This window comes from Lactuca saligna, chromosome 1, assembly GCF_052625555.1.
Source record: "Lactuca saligna cultivar CGN05327 chromosome 1, ASM5262555v1, whole genome shotgun sequence".
NCBI lineage: Eukaryota > Viridiplantae > Streptophyta > Magnoliopsida > Asterales > Asteraceae > Lactuca > Lactuca saligna.
In genome coordinates this window covers 9,417,126-9,437,581 of record NC_136417.1, presented here as the reverse complement: position 1 = coordinate 9,437,581, position 20,456 = coordinate 9,417,126, and the positions used below count along the sequence as shown (strand labels likewise).

General features: G+C 37.6%; 2 protein-coding genes across 5 annotated transcripts; both read right to left on the bottom strand.

Annotated features, from left to right (window-relative positions):
• Positions 1-4: 4 nt before the first annotated feature.
• Positions 5-5,651, bottom strand: LOC144997539 (DDT domain-containing protein DDR4-like). 4 transcript variants are annotated; one of them, XM_078957528.1, is made up of 13 exons: positions 5,315-5,650; positions 4,741-5,163; positions 4,526-4,636; positions 3,275-3,361; positions 3,151-3,188; positions 2,984-3,065; positions 2,797-2,903; positions 2,550-2,700; positions 1,826-1,918; positions 1,518-1,638; positions 1,373-1,415; positions 1,109-1,303; positions 5-883 (listed from the first exon to the last, which is right to left on the bottom strand). In XM_078957528.1, the coding sequence occupies exons 2-13, from the start codon at positions 5,134-5,136 to the stop codon at positions 82-84; spliced, it is 2,226 nt and encodes a 741-aa protein (XP_078813654.1). In that variant the 5' UTR covers positions 5,137-5,163; positions 5,315-5,650; the 3' UTR covers positions 5-81. The 4 variants fall into 4 exon arrangements, with proteins under 4 accessions (XP_078813654.1, XP_078813593.1, XP_078813769.1 ...); XM_078957467.1 differs by having other exon boundaries at positions 5,319-5,650; XM_078957643.1 differs by having other exon boundaries at positions 5-877; positions 4,741-5,651.
• Positions 5,652-6,882: 1,231 nt separating this feature from the next.
• LOC145002433 (uncharacterized) lies at positions 6,883-8,163 on the bottom strand. The gene has a single exon (XM_078961714.1). It carries the CDS (start codon positions 8,161-8,163, stop codon positions 6,883-6,885), a length of 1,281 nt encoding a protein of 426 aa, XP_078817840.1.
• Between the last annotated feature and the right edge of the window lie 12,293 nt (positions 8,164-20,456).

The following is a 20,456-nucleotide window of genomic DNA, read 5'->3' as shown; positions in this document are numbered from 1 at the left end:
TAAGTTGCAAAAACTAACAAATATATTTATATATTTATAATATCGTACAACTAGCTTCCCAAACCATGAGTTGGGAAACCTCTACAAGTTATCTGTATCTTCATCTTTCATTGTCTGGCCATCTTCAAACCCTGGACCTGGTGCAAGCTCGTTAAGATCAAGAAACCGTCTTTTTTGTGAACCACCTTCAAATCCATCATCCACCGGCTCATCAACTTTCATAGGTAGTTGTTCCTTATGTTCATCGTCCTTTTCCATCTTAGGCTCATCTTCAATAACGGGTCGATCCATCTTCACCTCTCCATTATCAATATCATCATTATTAGTATCACTACCACTACCAGTATTATCGTCACTTCCCATGGGAAAACCCGGAGTATCACTCTCACTTGCTTCATTGTTTTTATTCGGCCCATTTAACTTGTCGGGCTCGGGTTCGGAATCGGAAAATTCATACTTTGTGTAATCAATACGGTTACGAGTGGCCCGTTTACTGCGTCGGAGACCGTCTTGGAGTTCAACAACCGACCTTAGTTTTGTGGCCCGGCGGGCCCGGCCCGAAAATTTGTTGGATCTTTGTGGAATGTCACTGTCTTCACTTGCACTTATTGATGCATCGCCTTCATCCTCTTCTTCTTCTTCTTCTTCTTCTTCTTCGTCCTTGGCATTTTCTTCATCCCAATGATACTCTTCATCTCCTTCACCTTCAGAACTACTTGACATCTTTCTCCTTCCTTTTCTTCTTTTTAGATATTCTTCATCGTATACTGCTTCACCAACTATATCATCGTCACTATCCATGTCCATGTCAGCATCATTGTCGGAAACTGCTTCTACAAACTCGTGTGCCGAATACCTCTGAGGCCTCTGCCTCTTCCTGTTGCTATACATAAACAGAATCAGTGTTGCTTCTTTTTCACTTAATGGGGACAGTGTTGTACTTTGAAAAATCTACTCAACATTTTGATATTTTCTTATTGGTATATTATAGTAAGCAAAATTTACTTGATTTTGAAAAATCTCCTCAAGTGAAGTGTGATAAATACAACAATTAATGGGACAAAAACAGGGGATCAGCCATGGACAGCAATCAAAAGCAAGGGGGTACCTTCGATCCAAGGGTTCAGATGCATATGCATGATCTTCATCGGTTTCATCATAATGAAGTTGGAGTGAATGAGAATCGGGTGATGATGGAGTTGGTGAGGGTTGATGAGAAGTTTGTGATGGAGCGCCATTTGTGGAAACCCCATTTCTTAAACCTTCTCTTCTCACACTATGTTCTGGGGACGCTTGCTTCCTTCTGGAAAAACGAACAAAAGATAAGAATCCATACAAAGAATTGAAATAGTAAAGGTAAAAAAGTTATTACTTGGTTATCTTGATAGCCTCATTGATTGATCGGTCATAATCATCTGCAAAAGTTGCAATTTTTATTGTGACAGGAATAAAATATAAAGGATGAAGAGTGAATTTAGTTATATAATAAGAATGAAAATGAGTGTGATTAATTTTACCAAAAGTGTAGGACACAGGTTTTCTGCCACGTAGGGAACGCCCTGGACCAAGTGCATCAATAATCATGCTATCAAGAAGAAGAGCTTGTCGATGCTGTCTCTTGAGTAACTTCTCTTTCCTCTGCACCAACAACAAATAATTACAACACTCATATTGCTTCTCTCTTGTTTGACTTTATGTACAAAGAACGACTTAATATAAAAAGTCTGGCTTTCCCTGTTAAATCCTAATTCTTCATAGATTTTCCCTCATTTACTGTTTCTTTTCATTTCTCCAAATGGAGAAAGATGCAAGATTCTTTGCTTACCTTATGGACCTTCTCGATCTCGGGTAGGATGTCATCTTCTAGTTTCTTCCCAAGTGAAGACTCGGTACGATTTTTGCTAGAAGATAGTTTTTCCTGTCAAAGGAAGGATATAAACCTCAAGAGTTAAGACAGTGAAAAAAATATATAAAAGATGTAACTCCATCAGATGAGCAGTAATAGAAATGTTTCACCAACATGATCTACTAGCAAAAAAAAAGGCATTTAGACTTTCAAATATTGCTTCGTGACACTTTACATTTCATGCTAATATTTGGTTGGTACGTAGGAAATTAGAAATGGAATGAATTTTTTATATTATACGTAAATACTAAACACAGTTTTAACTCAACTTTACACATTATTAACATATACTATATGAACTCTTTTACAAAAATAAAAAGGTAGACATAATAAAAACACGTTAAAACTCAAACAAGATTATAGTAAATACATATTTTCTTAATTTCTTTAAGATCATGAAACTTTTTAGAAAAGATTTGTCTGAAAAATTACATGGATAAACACCAGTTATATTGCAGATTTTCACTAAATTGAAGTGATCATGTTCTTGAATGGCACATTCCATTCCATCGGAAAGAACGAACAGTTTTCTCCTTCCAAATGGAATGAACCATTCCATTCCTTCTCTGATTCTATCATGTACCAAACACTACATAAAACATTTTTCAACAAAGGAGCAGAAATCATCACTAGGAGAACTCACAGAAACGTCTTGAAACTCATCCAAATTAGTAGCAATTGTTTCCCACTGATAAGATGGAACAGACTGTACGTTTTTCCCCTTCCCTTTCTTCACTTCCACTGTCCTAATTTCACGGTATAATCTCTGCCCAATGATAGGATCATCCTCATACCTTTTCACCAAAAAAAAAAAAAATCAAATCAAAATAGACTTTAGGTTGACTAAAATCATTATGAAAAAATATCCATGACAAAGATGCGAAAAGTACCAGTAAGACACTCCATGAGAGTCGCCACCTGTACGTTCTTTACGAAATGCTGAAAGAGGAACACCATGCTTTATAGAGTCATCTATATAGCTTCTTATATCTTCTTGCTGTAACAGTTCATAGTAGTTAATAAACCATGCAACAATGGAGAAAAGCTGGTTGTATTCAAATTCAGCAGAATGAATACCTCAACACGAATGTCACATAAGGCTTTCAATATGATCACACGAACGCCAGGATCAAGTGTGTTATATGTTTCAATCTCTGCCCTGAAAGGACAAGATATGGTAATTAGTTGATTACTAATGAAAACAAATGACATATACAGCTGATCATAAATGTAGCACAACTTACCCATGTGATGCTACAATAGGTAATTCCCCCTCTGCAACCTGCAATTAGGTTTCAAAAGCAAACTCGGTTATGAACAAAAGAAAGTTATGACAATTTTAATGGTGAAAATGAAAATATAATGTACCCAGTGCCACCAATCTCTTAGCTTTCTGCATAAAACAGTAACCCATGTGTTTCTTCCTAACGCCATCCGAGTAACTGGAGGTATTGCCTAAATACAAAAAATCAAAGTGAAAAAGATATAATGAAGAATTTATAAGAAAAACACGAGCCGCAATAACCAAATGTGACATTTATTAGAAGTAAATGTATCAAATAAATTTACGCATATAGTTATATTTTGCAGGATCGATGAAACAAGGAAATTAAATTCGCTCAAGTTATAATTTCCTTTTTGGACCATTTCAAAATTCTTGTTCATTTAGACACTATAATTTCAAAATAAAAGAGAGATATGATATACTAAAGCCAACACACTGATTGACTAGGAGCCATATTTTATTTTGACTACCAGTCTTTTTTTTTCTGCACTGTGTCTCTTTATTAAAATATTATTTGTGAAAACAATCAGAGCTAAACAACTTGGAAGATAGGCACCCAAAATGCATGTATACAGATACAAACCCTAGTTTTCCACCTCATTAGGCTGATTGTTGTTTGTTCTTCCTGGTTCTACAATTTTTATAGAGTTCTGCTGCTTGCATTGTAATATTCACAACAGGTTTTAACTATACTAATACCTAACTTAAACTAATAAAGTGGTGCGTAGGTTGGCAATCTTCTCATGGAATCAGAGGTTAAGTTAATTGTTTGTATTATACTGTTATGCATACGTGTAACAACAAAGTTTTTATACTTAAAGAAGCCAAATCACCCCTTTTTGTTACTGACCTAGATGATTGATTAGTTTTAACTAAAAAATGTCAATCGAGGTCTATCAATCTAAAAACTTAGGGATAACCAGTGAATAAGGTAAAACTTGACCTACCCGACTTTAACCTATAAGTTTATTAACATGCATTTATTAAGCAATACCTTCCAATACCTCAGCTCCTTCCATCTTTTGTTCATACTTCATATGGAAGCATGTTCTATACTCTAAAGCTACAAAATTTTAAGCATAGTTTCGACCCTTTCAAGATTATTTCTGCATTTCACATGGATATGTTCACTTTTATGAACTAAAAAGACAAATGCACATGCTAAATAGTGAGGTCTCTCCTCGGGCATGATGAAGGTAAACCATAAGTCCAGGTAAGGAAGGTGATTTATGGGGACAGAAAGAATGAATGGTATGAACATTGAACAATTAACATGTACGCTAACAATTTTTCCAAAGTTAAAGATTCTTTATCATATATGCACACCCACCAACCTTCAATAAAGGAATATGAATGTCACCCAAAGTACCATTCGGTGTAATCAGGGCTGTTTCGAACTCTTCAACAGAAAACTCAACTTTAATATTCAAAAGAGGCCTATAAACCTGCAAAACGAAAACCCACAACAATTATTCACACTTCAACCGCTTTGAATGAAAACAAAACTGAATCTTTCTTTGAACATTTTGATTTGTTCTTTAAAGCTCACATTAAAAAAATTAAGAATTGATGCTAGCTCCCACATAGACCTAATACTCCATCGCGACAACTGTGACAGCGGAGGCTCTCGCACCAACGGCGTCACGATCGTGCTGTACGGGTTAGGCGGAGAAGGCGGTTGCTCTTCTTCTTCTTCTTCCTCCTCCTCTATTTCTCTCCGAGAAGGCCGCCGTCTGGACTTCTGCTTCCGTCCACCGGTCACAACCGCTGCTTCCGCAACGGCAGCTGCGTACAGCCGTGCAGCGGAACGAGCAGTACATGCCCGCGAAGGCCTCTCTCTCCTCACTACAGCGTCGCTTCCATTGTTATTGTTTGCAGCAGTTTTATTGTTGTCGTTGATTTCGCCGTCGCAATGGATCGGCGATGAGGATGGTTCGTCAGACATTATGAGGGGATCGCGCGGAGCAAAAACCTGGGGTTATGATTATTTAGTTAGGGTACACATTAGAGATCATTGGGTTGCATTCAAGAGAAATTAATATCGAGAAGATTTGTTTCTTGATATAAAATTCGAAGAAGATGAATAACAAGCTCCAAAATCAAACACCATCATCACAACATACATACAAATTTATCTTCTCTCTGTCCCTTCTGGTGGTTTAGAGAGTAAATCAAATAGGGGATGCAATTTTGGGTAAAAATTAAAGGGATTTTTCAAAATTGAAGAGCAGAGATGTGACAAATTGTGGAAATTGCGTGCAAATTCAGGAAAACATTAGGGTTTGATGGGTTGAAGTTTAAGGAAGAAGAAAGCTAGGGCAAAAAAGGGGAAAATCAGTTTGTGTTAGACACAGGCAAGAATTTCGAGGGCATTGAACCCAAAAGGACCGCATCAGCGCAGTTTCTCCTCAAACCTGTCATGTGTATGTATGTCTTCTCAAATCTCAACTCTCTGTGAATATGATTTTCTGATTTTGCTTTTAATATTATTTTACCATGAGAAATCAAATATTTTCAGGTTATTTATATCTATCCATCTTTGTATTTAAATCTAAAATTTTAGATAATAACAATTGTAATAAAAATTTGTTAATTCGATTAAATATGATAAGTGCTACGATCGTAAATATATAAGAAAGAATTTAAGAGGATATTTGATTTCTTACTAAATATAAATCAATGTTATAAACCTTATTTATTTTCTGGAGAAGATCCAAACTAAAGATAACATGTCAATGTAATAAATCTTATGTGTTTTTTGGGGAAGACCTCAACTTCAGATAACATGTCAATGTTATAAATCTTATGTGATTTTTGGGGAAGATCCCAACTTGAGATAGCATGTTAATGTTATCAACCTTAGATTCAAACTTTAGGATCTTAACTTATATTCATAAATAAGATGTTTGCCTAGTCACTGCAGCATGAAATGATCCCCTTATTCATAGTTGGATATCGTGCGTCCAATCGAGGTGTAGAAACTTTAACTCGTATGAAAGAGGTAATCAACTCTTTAAACCTTAGAGGGAATTAAGTACTCTTATTCGTAGGAGAGATAATCAGTCTCTATTTGTAGTTGCTATGGCACTTGCGTATTGTAATCGTGAAGATCTTAGAATGTTGTAGCCATTGGGATCCTTGAATGCTAGGATCCTTGGATCTTCGAATGTCGGGATCCTCGTGTGTTAGAATCCTTGTGTATCAAGATCCTTATGTGTCAAGATCCTTGTATTCCTGAGCATAGCAAACTTTAGGTGTCAATTTACATGTTCTAGGATCCTTGGTGTTTTGGAATGCTTTCCTCAAAACCAAGTCTCCAATCTAGAATCTTCTGACTCTAATATTCTTGTTGTATGCTTTGGTGATCCTTTGTTGATGGGCAGCGATGCGGGTCTTGGCTAGATCCCTGAGTTCATCGATAATATCAAGATCTTGGGCTAGGATCATATCATTGTTCTCGTGATCTTGAAATAAATATCTTGTTGTTGGGATCACCACTTCAGTGGGGCAGGGGCGGACGCAGGAATTAGTAATAGGGGTTGCACAATTTTTTTTCCCGTCACACATAATATAAAACATTAAAAAAAAATAAAAAAATTCTGGTCAAACATAACATAAAACATCTATTCATCTAATACAATTTTTTTTTCTGGTTAAACATAATATAACAACGATATACTAGAATTTAAATTTATCCTCTTCGTGCAGACATATTTTGAAACCGCTCCATTACTTTTTCATTCTTAACTTTCGCAAGTGCTTCGGTCTCGACATTACACAGCAATGCGTCGTTCAAAAATTCATCGCCAATTTTGTTACGCAAGTCGGTCTTCAAGAGCTTCATCTTTGAAAAACATCTTTCTACACTTGCGGTCGCTACAGGTAATATCAAAACCAACTTCAATAGCTTATAAACCAAAGGATAAGATCGATGCTTCCCCGTATTAACCATCAAACGAGAAAGGTCGGAAATTCCTTTCAAACTAGCGAAGCGCTCATCTTTGATGCAAGAGTGATAAAATATCTCAAGTTGTCCTTCAAGGTCTATCATATCTGAATCATCAAAGTCATACTTGTATAACTTACCCAACTTCAATAACTTTGATTTGTCAAATTGTGCAAATGAATCACAAGGGCTCAAAGCACCCATGTATTCTAGTAATTGGGTGCTTGTTTCACTAAATCGATCCCGATATTCTGTAAGTTGCATATCTACCACCGTGTTGAAGATTTCAACCTCAAAATGAAACCTATTAGTCTTTGTAGTCCTACGGTTTCTCGCACCAATATACAACTCTTCCATATCCAAAGTATCAATTTCGTGTGTTTCACAAAAAGATGATACTTTTGGCAAAATGCTAGCAAACCCTATGTTTCTAAAAGATTGCAATGCCTCCATTGTCCCTCTAACCATCGAAGCCGCTTCTAAAATGTCTAAATCTTTTTTTTGAAGTTGCTTTGACAATGTACCCGCGAGGTGTAAAATGTCATACATCATATGTAAGTAAAACACAAACTCATATGATTTAAAATATGCTAAGATTCCAGATGCTTGTTGACGGTTTGCCAATGACCCTCCCTCCGCTTTCACAAAATCTAAAACTACAAGAACATCTGCAAATAACTTCATCAAACTTGTGAGTGTGTTGAAATGTGAACCCCATCTTGTTTCTCCCGCTCGAACAAGTGTAGTCTCTTGATATAACCCTCTTCCAGTTTCAAGTTCACCACTACACAAGCCTTTTTGCACCCTTTCTCTTGCTTGCTCTCGTAGTAAGTCTTTTCTTTTACACGATGCACAAACTACATTAACCACCAACGAAATTTGCTCAAAAAAGTCACTAACACCATCATGCTTCTTTACTATAGCCACAACCACTAATTGAAGTTGGTGTGCAAAGCAATGTACATAAAAAGCCGTGTCATTCTCTTGTAATATCAAAGCTTTCAAACCATTGAATTCCCCTCGCATATTGCTAGCCCCATCATAACCTTGTCCTCTTATCTATTAAAATTTAAAACAATTAATATATATATATATATATATATATATATATATATTAAATTGAAATAACAAAAAAAACTAAAGAATAAATTACCTGACTAAAACTCAACTTATTACTTGTAAGTACTTCATTTATGGCGTTTTTTTAGTGTCAAAGAAGACGTATCCTTCACGTGCACTAGACCTATGAATCTTCCTTTCACAAAGCCAAGAGTATCGACATAACGCAAAACAATAGCCATTTGTTCCTTTTTTGAAACATCACTAGATTCATCAACTAGTAAAGCAAAAACATCTTGACCAATCTCTTCACGGATACTTAAAAGTACTTCTTGTGCAAAACATTGCACAAGTTCTTTTTGAATTTTAAGGGAAATTAGTTGATTGTTTTTTGGAGCATTTTATAAAGTATTGTTGAAAATATCTTCACTAGTCTCTCGAATGGCTTTTAACACTTCAATGTATAGCCCTCTATTTTCCGAGTTAACTGACTCGTCATGACCACGAAACGGTAAACCGGTTTTCAATAAAAGTCTAACAACAATAATAGAAACACGTAATCGAGCTTTATATTTATGATCCTCTGTTCGATTTGCCTCCTAAAGACTACATTGATAGCTTGTTTTTCCCTCATTAAAAACTCACACTTTTCTTTTGCTTTGTTGTGAAAACTATCAATACCACCCACATGAGTCCGAAATGCATCTTTTTTATTCCAAGTATCAAAACCTTGAGAAACAAATGCATCTCTCCCTCCTTTTTGTCCCATGAGGTCCCGACACAAATAACAATATAAACAATATGCACTATCCTTTTTTACACTATATTCCAACCAATCAAAATCATCAAACCATGAAGGAACGAATCTTCTAAATCTATCACCTATTTTTTTTTAGGAAACTTATGTGCCCTTACTTGACACGGTCCTTGAAGAAAATATGCTCTTCTTACATCATCTCTTATATTTGGTTTGTAACTTGTAATCAATGGCCTATCCGCCGGGTCCTTTGGAAGATCCTTCAAGTCAACATTATCATTAGGTTGGTTAGAGTATTGTGTTTGTGGAGTTGCATTAGAAACGGAAGGGATTGATTGATTGGTGATTGGTGTTTGTGGAGTTGCATTAGGATTAGAAACTGAAGGCATTGATTGATTGGTGATTGGTATTTGGAAACATTCTTCACCACTTTCATTAGGATTAGGTCTTTGTCTATTGGTAAAAAAACCACTTAGTTTAACCTATAAAAACATAACAATGACTTCAATAAAACAACTTGCTTTCACCTAATCAAACAATAAATTCAATAAAAACATAACAATTACACCTAATCAAACAATGACTTCAATAAAACAAGTTGGTTTCACCTAATCAAACAATAAATTAAATAAAACATATCAATTTCACCTAATCAAACAATCAATTCAATAAAACAAGTTGCTTTCACCTAATCAAACAATAAATTCAATAAAACATATCAATTTCACATAATCAAACAATCAATTCAATAAAAAACATAGCAATATAACCTAAGCAAACAATATAACTTCAACAAAACAAATCAATTTCACCCAAGTCAATCACTAACTTCAAAAATACATATCAATTTCAAATATCTTAATGAATTGGTAATTGGTAAAACTTACTTGCTTCATTGTGAAATTGATCAAGACATCAAGTATTGTGAATTTTGATCCATCAAACCATTGAAATCGATCAAGCCTCAGCCCTCAAGGTCGATTGATCGATTGAATTTTGGGGCCAAAAGTCGATAGTCGTGGACGTCGTGCCTACTGCTTCGTGCGTCGCTTCTAAGTCTTCGATCGTGTTTTTTTTTCCCCTTTCAACCGATGGTTTAATTAAAATTTCACAATTAGGATTATTGGGCTATCTTTTTTACAAGCAATTAGCCCAATTGCTAATTTATCAAATTAAGTTTCATTTGGGTTTTAGGGCTTTAGACAATTGGACTAACTACAATTAAATAAAACATTTGGCTCGTTATTATTTTTTTTTCGTCCGGTAATTCCCGAAAGAGTGACAATATTTTTTTATGTACTTGCACAATTTTTTTAGTAGGTGCACGATTTTTTTTACGTAGTGGCACAATAGGTAAAAATTAATTTTTTTTTTCTACTTCGTACACGGAAGCTAGGTGTTGCCGGTGCCACACCGGGCACCTAGCTAGGACCGCCCATGCAGTGGGGATTATCGCTTCTGCTTCGAACACCAATGAGCATGGAGTTTAGGTCGTGGCCACTTTGGGCGTGGTTCTATCTGCCCATAGGACGAAAAGAAGTTCTTTTGCCCATCTTCCTTTCTTTTCATCTAATCTTTTTTTTTTTTCAAGTTATTGACTATTATTTTTTTTGCTAGATTCCTCTTGACCGTTGGATTGAGGGTGAACATGGGTGTACATTAATATTTTGATTCCTTAACTTATGCAAAAATATCTAATCCTCATGCCTGTGAATTAGGATCCGTTATCACATATAATTTGGCAGGGATCCTGAACTTGGTCAGGATGTTACGTTAGATAAACGGCACCACCTCCTTATCTCTTACTTAAATGAAAGCCTCAACCTCAATCCACTTCATGAATAGCCAAGGGGAGAAGATAGGATGTAAAGGTTCCGCTGGTCGGCGTAGGATGTTGCTATGTCTTTGACAAGCATCACATCTTTGAGCATACAATAAGGAATCTTTCTTCATGGTTAGCCAGTAGTATCCCGTCCTCAACACCTTGGACCATCTGCACCCAGTGTGGTTACCACAATCTCCTTCATGTATGTCCTTTAGGACTTCCGCAACCTTGTGATCTTCTAGGCATATAAGGTATGGACTTGCCATGGATTTCCTGTATAGTTTACCTTGGGTCATCACAAAACGTGAGACCCTCATTTTGAATGAATTGTCACTTTTTTCTTCCTTCGGGTGTAACGTCTCAAAAACAGTAATAAAAAATTTCTTTTAAAAGTTTAACAATTCATTCATTAATTGTTCAAAATCAACAACCAGTCAAAATATTCAAATCATCAGAGTACAATATATTTCAATCCGGAAGTACCTGAAACCATAAACATAAACTGTAAGCATAAAGCTTAGTGAGTTCCCCATAATACCACATACACAAAACATACAAGTGTCATGGGTTACCCCATGGTCTTTCCATGTAATGCCGAGGGCCAAATCCCGGTCTTACATACAAGTACCATGGGATACCCCCATGGTCATTCCTTGCAATGCCGAGGGTCAAATCCCAGTCTTACATACAAGTGTCAGGGGTCAGATCCTGGTATTTCATACAATTGTCAGTGGTTTTTGCCCTCATGATTTGGAGGCACTATCTTTATAGGATCCATTTTACTATTTACACGGATCACAAGAGTCCGAGGCATATTATAGATCAACCGAACCTGAACATGAGATAACACAGGTGGCTGGACGTGGTCAAGGATTATGACTACAAGATTCTTTTCCATCCGGGTAAAGCGAATGTAGTGACATATGCTTTGAGCCGCAAGTCGGCTGGACCTTCAAACAGGGTGTCGTGTATAAGGATATCAAAAGATTCCCCACTTTTGGGATTGATTGGGGAGACTCGGGTTGAGGGTGTTTGGGAAGAGAATTGGAACAAAGAGAGGATCAGGGGTGAGATTGTCAAATTCGTCTCGGATAGTCGTGGATTGTTGACCCGATGTGGTCGGGTCTAGGTTCTGGTTCTGGTGGGGTCAAACAGATTGTGTTAGGGGAGGCTCATAACTCTCACTTTCTATTCATTCGGAGGCCACCAAGATGTATCAGGATTTGAGATTGAGTTATTGGTGGTCGTGTATGAATTGAGAGATAGCCTGGTATGTGGAGAGATGCATGACCTGCAGGATGGTCAAGGTTAAGCATCAGAGGCCACATGGCAAGCTGCAACCTCTGGAGGTTCCCATGTGGAAATGGGAGCAGATTTCGATGGACTTCATCACCAAGTTGTCAAAGACGACAAAGGGTTTTGATACTATTTGGAGCATCGTCGATCGATTGACCAAGAGTGCCCACTTTCTGTCGATTCTGAAGATTTCTTTGGCCGAGAATTTGGTTGATGTGTATGTTCGTGAGATCGTTGCTCATCATGGGGTTATGGTCTCCATTGTTTTAAGACCGCGATGTTCGGTTCACTTCTTGCTTTTGGCGAAAGTTCCATGAGAAACTGGGAATGAGGTTGCAGTTTAGTACTGCCTATCATCCGCAGACCGATGGTCAGAGTGAGAGGAAGATACAGACCCTTAAGGATATATTGTAGGCCTGTGTTATCGATTTCGGTGGAAGCTGAGACTCCTACCCGCCTCTTTCATATTTCTCCTACAATAATAGTTATCACTCCAGCATTGGTGCTCCGCATTTCGAGCTCTTTTATGGGTTGCGATGTCATACCCTGATTTGTTGGGGCGAGGTTGGTCACAGGGTCATGGAGTGGACCGAAGTGGTCCTACATACCATGAAGCTGATTCAACAGATCAGACAGAGACTGCCGACAACTCAGAGTCAGTAGAAGAGCTATGTCGATCGGCACTGATCCGAGTTGGAGTTTTAGGTTGGTGACATGGTGTTACTGAAGGTCTCACCCTGGAAAGGCGTGATATGCTTCAAGAAGAGGGTAAAATTGGGTCCCCGGTATATTAGGATTTTTGGGTGATTGCCAGGGTTAGCAAGGCTTCTTACAGATTGGATCTTCACGAGGAGCTCAGTCATATTCAAGCACTTTCCATGTTTCACAGCTGCGAAAATGCATATTGGATGAGGATGCAGTGGTTTCCTTGGATGATATTCAGGTCGATGAGCGTCTGAACTATGTTGAGAGGCCGGTAGCTATCTTGGATTGGAATATGAAGGTTTTATGTAGCAAGGAAGTACCATTGGTAAAGGTTCAGTGGCAACATCGGAGGGGCTCTGAGTGGACCTGGGAGACGGAGGCTGAGATGTAGAAGCTTTATCCGGATTTGTTCATTGCGGTAGACTTCAAGGACAAAGTCTAATTCAAGTGGGGGAGAAGTGTAACATCCTGATGCTCAGGTACTTCTAAATTCATCCCTATGCTTCTATTTCATGTCAATTGGTCAGGTAGTAGCACTCTTGGGTATAATTGAGGTTTAGACATGGTGTGTCTAGATATGACAAGGCACGGGTTTTATTTGGGCAACACAAAGTGTTTCCTCTTAGAACACTACGTGTTGACCGCTGAAATGAAACCCTAATCTTCTGGATTTTTCTCTGTATTTAAAGGAATATGGAGGTTAGGGTTTGTTCACCCTCAAATTCCATCATCCTCTCAAGGTCTGAAAGAAACCCTAATCATTTTCTCTCCTATTTGTGAAGCTAGTTTGGTGTTTTGAAGGAAGAATGTGAAAGAAGGAAGCAAAGATCCACCAAGAAAGCCCCATTCTTCAGTTTGGCACTCTCATGGACCTTTGTAAGTGTCCAAGACCCGATTTCAATCATTAAAAGTTGTTAGATATTTAGTTTTTTTTTTCTTTTTTCTCCTTCTCTCTTGGATGTTGCAATGGATGGATCTCATAAAGTTTGCAACTTTATTAATCTATAGGTCAATGTGACCTAGTAGCGCCTTGGAGATGCTCTATAACCAATTTTTGATGCCCTGCATAGAGATTAGGTCATAAATCCCCCTTTCGACCTAGTATGGGTTCAATACATGCATCAGACATGCATGTCTAAAAAGCACCAACCTTTGGGATGGTTTAGGTGTTAGTGTAACGCCCGTAGATCCGGGCTAGTCAATTTAGAGACAATGAGCATCAAAAATGAGTTTTTGATGGAAGATTATTTAGGAGTAATCTTAACCAAGTTGTATAATATGTCACAAGGGTTCCGTACATATAAAGAACGCCAAAATCTGGGTTATAATGAAGAAGTTATGTCTCGTTGAAGTTTTGCGACTGAATCGACACGACACTGCACGACATAATTACTGAATTTTTGATAGAGCGATTTTTATCCTTATCAATCTAAACGAAAGTCGTAGTGGTCTTTAAACCGAGAGTGTGCATAAAAAGAACGCCCAAATCTGACTTAGTATGAGAAAGTTATGATTTTTCGAAGTTTCGACTTAGCGGTATGCAGCCCGGAGTTCGAATATTAGATCGAACGATTTTTAGCCGACACAATCTAAACGAGAATTAAAGATCTCATTAATAGTAGCGTAATGGTAACAAGACAAACGAAAATAGACATCGGATAAAGAAGTTATGATTTTTTTCACAGACTTTCTTGTCTCGGCTTGTTAAAAATACAAATTTAAAAATAAAGTCAAAATTAACCGATTAAGTCTAAACGAAAGTTGTAGAGTACGGTCCCGCCTACACGTGGATATAAAGAACGTTGAAAACGAAGCTCGTATGCAAAAGTTATGAATTTTTGAAGTCGAGAAGGTGATCTGCGAAAGAACGCCCCGCACACCCGCAAGCCTTGGCCTCAGAAGCTCTACGTCGCCCCAGTAGACATCGAACACGTACCCACCAGAATGCTCTGTGTTCGCAATGAACGAGCTACGAAGACCAGGCCAGCTTCCCTATAAATAGATGTGACGACAACCCTTTTTCTTCACTCATTCACCATCTCTTCCTCTCTCTACACTCTCTCTAACTCTCCCAACCCCCCCCCCCCCAAAGGCTAGGGTACCTCCCTAGCACTAGAAGAAAGCCCCGGATCGCCCGAAGGCTCCAAGAAAAAGAGCTTTTCAGCTCGGAAAACTCTGCCCGCGCAGAGCCCGATTTTTAAGAAAACCCGCTGTAAGTGAGATACGCTTACCCTATTTTTAATATAACTTATATTTAAATATAATATCGTTATTATAAACCTATAAACAAGATTTATCAGTGATTCAAAGTTGTTATACTGATTGAACTACTTACGGGGATGATGTTTAGGCTGTGATTTAGTGATGTGTTTAAAGTGAGATTTCCAAACAGTATACTTCGTATACCAAACGGACCCTACCTCCGATATGATCCTACCTGATTGTTCCTTACTTGATAGATCATGAAAGTAGACTTTGAGTTAATGATAAATCTAGACTAATAATTAGTCACAATAAAGATTAGACTAAAAACTTAGCAATAATAATGCTAGGTTTCGTCGAAGGAAAATCAGAATCATTAGAAGCGAAGCGTTGCCTGAGTTTGGAATCATCACTTTAACAAGTTAGTGCGTAGTTACTTTCATCTTACACATAGATATGAAGTATTTTATAAATTATGTGCTACGTGTGCATATCATCTATATACTTGCTATCTATGATGGGTGAATGATTTTATACATGTTTTAAATGATTTAAATTGTATATATATTTTATATCTACAAAATATGTTGGGTAAAACATGGGTAGATGAAATATGAGTTGGATGATGAAATAAGAGGTGATATAGACCATAGGATAAGGGTGAGAGGTAAACAATGAGAGAAACCTTTTACCCAGGTGTTGGACCCGTCATCTAGCAGAGTATGGATGACAACCACAGACTATTCTAGATGGTCCAGTGGAACACTAGCAGGCTCGCAACCTGTAGGTGTTGTGAACGATGTGTTCACTCGGTGTACTCTAAAAACCCATTGACATGTATTACGAGTGGACTCTCGAAACAATACTGTTAATAAACGAGATAAACCCTGGCGACTATGCGTACTTAGTGTCTGTTGTAAAAACCCTGACGACTATGCAGACTTAGTGCCTAAACCATGGTGACTATGCAGACTTAGTGCCTAAACCCCGGTGACTATGCGGACTTAGAGCCTGTTGTAAAAACCTTGGCGACTATGCAGACGTAGTGCCTAAACCCTGACGACTATGCAGACTTAGTGCTTGTTATATAAATTGTGGCAACGGTGGACTTCGTACCTATTTCTTAGGGTAATTCTTAGGAACGAATGAACGGGGAATAGCCGATTCTTAGGATAGATCCTTAAGAGTAAAGAATATAATGGGGATGGGTAATTGGGTTGATTGTTTGATGTTTAAACATAATAATTATATTATTGTGGGTTGAAAACCTTATGTACTCACAAGGTTTCCCAACCTAACCCACTCATTTTATTTATATCACAGGTGTCGATATGAAGTTACATTACACTGAGAGATTAAGGAGATGTAAATCACTAGTGATAATAAATGTAAGTTCTGTTTATGCTTATGCTTCTGTATTGAAGATGACATTCCACTGTTTTAAAATGAATAAAATACATTTTTTAGAATATGCTTTGATAACGTATTTATCATGTTTTCCTAGGAACAAATTCCGCAACTCTTTTCTTTAAAAGGTTGCTCTGATTTTGAAAAATAAAGCATAAACAAAATCGGTCTTTTCTGGCCGTGAAAATGGGAATGTCACAGTTAGAAACACTTCTGTAAAGGTTCGGACTTCAGATCTTAAGGATTAAGATTATTTTGGTTAATCCCTTGGTTTTCAAGCTTGTGATTTGGGTTTTTGGACCTTTTTTGTAGCCCCAATGGATAAAGTTGGAAACTTTACCCTTCCTAATCACATTTTCATATAGACTACAGGCCGATAGGGCGTTCCAGTCACACTGAAGGCTCTGTATGCATGCTTTTGCTCTTATTATTATGATATTATGATGTGTTGGCATTTTGGGGGAACTCACTAAGCTTTGGGTTTAAAGTTTTGGGTTATGTTTCAGGTACTTTAGAGGATCGCGGTAAGGCGAAGGCATGACCGTACACATCCTTATGTTTTGGACTTATGTTTTTGGGAAACTTTGATATAGAACATGTTTTGAAAACTATGTTGTAAACAATTTGTGATTTTGGGTTGGTTTTTAAAAGTTTAAAATTTTCATGATTTTTTGGATGTTACAAAATATCTTCGGCATAGATCGCCGAACAACACCAACCACCTCAATGACGATGACCTCCCGAATCTGGTCATCTGTTATCCTCAACCCATCTTGGTCGCTCGCTCTAGATCCAGAACCTGATCCCCTCGTGAACACCATACTGAAAATAAATCAGAGCATATCAGAATTTCACAATTCATATAATCACAACCATTCCTGATAGACGAACTCGTGGGGTTTGTGACTTCCTTGAGACGCGTACGGGTCCTGTGCTTTCAGTAGTACAGGCCCATACTACCTTTCATACCTACCCGTATTTGTCTCAACGATCATCGCAATCGCCTAAACAGATACTACAACTAGGATACACATATATTTTATCCACACCCTCGCAAGGATGGCTAAACATTTCTCCTCTAACTGGCTGCTCACACAAATACTCACCCATGAAACTTATACCAACCCTGTAGCACTCGCGTATGCTAATCATACATAACACTGGATCCTATAGACAGTTGAATACTTGATTCTACCCTAAACCTATAACCAAACAAGTAATAAGAAATAAGTCCAAACCAAATATTCTCATACTATAAAATCTTCGTTATGTATACTTGTGATGCATACACTAAGTAACTATAGTAATGATGTCAATTCCATACAAGAAATAACCCTAGGCTATCAAGCATCATACATCTAGAAATTCTATCATGTAATTCCTGAAGATCCCTAGCCTATCACTAGCATGTTGTTCTACCATAAACATCATATCAAATAATAGTATGGTAACTTGGGGTATACTTTCTGACTCTTGCTGATCATACACATCACATCCTTCCTTGGTCACTTTTTAAAACAATTTTTGAAAACCGTTTTAAAACTTTTGCAGTTCCTTAGTTTGAGTCTGGATTCACACGAATGCTCCTCCAATTCACTCAAACCAAGGCTCTGTACCAACTTGTAACATCTCAAAAATCACAAAAAATTTTAATTTTTCAAAAACAACAATTAAATCCATAATTTTTACAAAACCATTATTTCAAAAGAGCTTTCTAATAATCAGAGTGTCCTAAAAATCTAAATACCATAGAATCAAAGGATGTGCACAATCACGCCTTCGCCTTGCTACGGTCATCAAAAGTACCTAAAACAAAACTATAACTATAAGCCAACACTTAGTGAGTTCCCCCAAAGTACCACCACATAATATAGCAAACAACAACATGCATATAGAGTCTTCAGCATGACTGGACCGCCTCACTGGGCCTTCAGCCTATCTGGACCGCTTTCTTGGCATTCGGCCTGGCTGGACCATCTCGCATGCCTTCAGTCTATCTGGATTGCCCTGGGTATTTTGGCCTTCAGTATCGGTTGGTCCACCTCAACCTAGTAAACAATAACATATCGATACATAACATTATCAATCAATAACAAAAAACACAGGTAGTCCTACAGATCTACAGGACTACCAGTCTAACCACATAACCAATACCACATAACTCCATATAACAATATACAGAAAATCAGGATATCCAATCTAATAGGCCGACCTTGGTGCCTTTGACCCCTAAGTATAGTGGGGAAAACTCACATCTTAGTCCAAATACAGTCTGAATGAATCTATGCTCTGACAACCGGCTCTATCTGACTCCTAATAATCAAAACATTTCCCATTCTAAATTAATAACAATTTCCCAAAATACCCTTTGTCAAAATAGGTCAAAATCAACAAAATCAGCCGAGTCAACCCAGCCGAGTCAGCTCAGCCAAGTCGACCCAAACCTCGTACCTGGGGCGTACTTTAAATGTATGCGGGGTGTACTCGCTATCTTAGGGATCGGGGCATGAATTGCGTATGAATAACGTACCATTTTGGTACGCCCAACGTACGTAACCAATCTTCTTCTTAATGATTTAAGAGCTTAATACATAAACTATTATGACCAAATTGCAGATCCAAGTCCCAAATATCATCCTTGACCATAAAGTTTCCAACCTTATGGTCTTGCATGGCCAATAAATGCTAAATGCTTGAAAACCCATCCACTTAACCCATTAAGACAAACAAACACATGCATGGAGAAGGATCAAGAGCCAAAACCCTATTTTTATGCTTCTAAACCCCTCAAAACATCTGAAAGGACAACTAGAATGGATTAGAGCATGCCATACTCCAAAAAGGTCAAAACTTGGGACAAAATTCTCATGAATGAACTTACCTAAATCTGAGGAAATACAAGCCAAGTTTAGAACTTTATACCTCTTGGAGGTTGCTATAGAGGTGAAGATCCCATATCTAAAGCTTTTTCAAGTTTCCAAGGTGGTTCTACTTCCTTCTTTATCTTTCAAGACCACCAAAAACACACACAAGGGTCAAGAATGCTCAAACAAGTTTCTAGAGTTTGCTAAAATTGAATGGTGATGTTGGAGGTTAATGAGAGATGAGGTTGGAAACCATAAAGATATTTAAATAGGGTCAAAACCCTAAAATTTAGGGTTTGGAACCCTCGCACGTACACCCTGCGTACGTGATGTACGCCCAGCGTACTAGACCAACGCATGTACGCCCAATGTATTAAATCTTGGCCTAAAATTCCAAAACCGCCACTATGGTCCATTTTGCAAGCTTTCTTATACCAAGGGTTAAAAACCAAACCTTCATACTTAAAGGTTAAATTTGGAAATACCTTATCGTTGGGATGTTAAAATATCTCTCATTATATATTCTCGAAATTTAAGAACCATAAACATAGTAACAGAGTAACCATAATCACTGCCGTCGACAACCACCATCGACCACTGACCATCCTCCACCACATCTTTACTCCACCGCTAATATACAATCTAAAGCTACCATCTAACGATGAGCTTCTACCACCACCTTGCTACCTAGCCGAAAACTATGTAAAACCACCATCTAAAACTAATCTGCACTCTAAATCTGCTATTGACTACGATCGTGTAAAGAAAAATCAAAACCTCTCATCTACATCTAATCCCTTTTTGTTCGATTTGTAATTGATTTTGTGAATTTTGGATTTGTTTGTTATATTGGAGATTTTCAGATGACGCCAAATAAGCAGAAGACGATCGAAGAAAATAGAGAAAAGGTGAAGGACGAGGGAACAAGTATAAAAGGGAATGGGTGAAGGGTGGTTATTTTCCAAATATGCTTGTTAAAAAAGAGTCGTTGGAAACCTTGTCGTCTCCCTCACATAGACCTTCATAATTTCCTTCCATCAAAACCTCATTTTCTACTTCTTAGATTTGTGTTATTTTCCAGATCTGCTTGTTCTTTCATTTGGTGCATATCATAGCTCCAATGTGTGGTTTGTTTTGTGAGTTTTTGTTAAAGAAAGAAAGGATGTGCATCTGTTTTTTTGGTGGTGCTGGATAGAGAACGTGA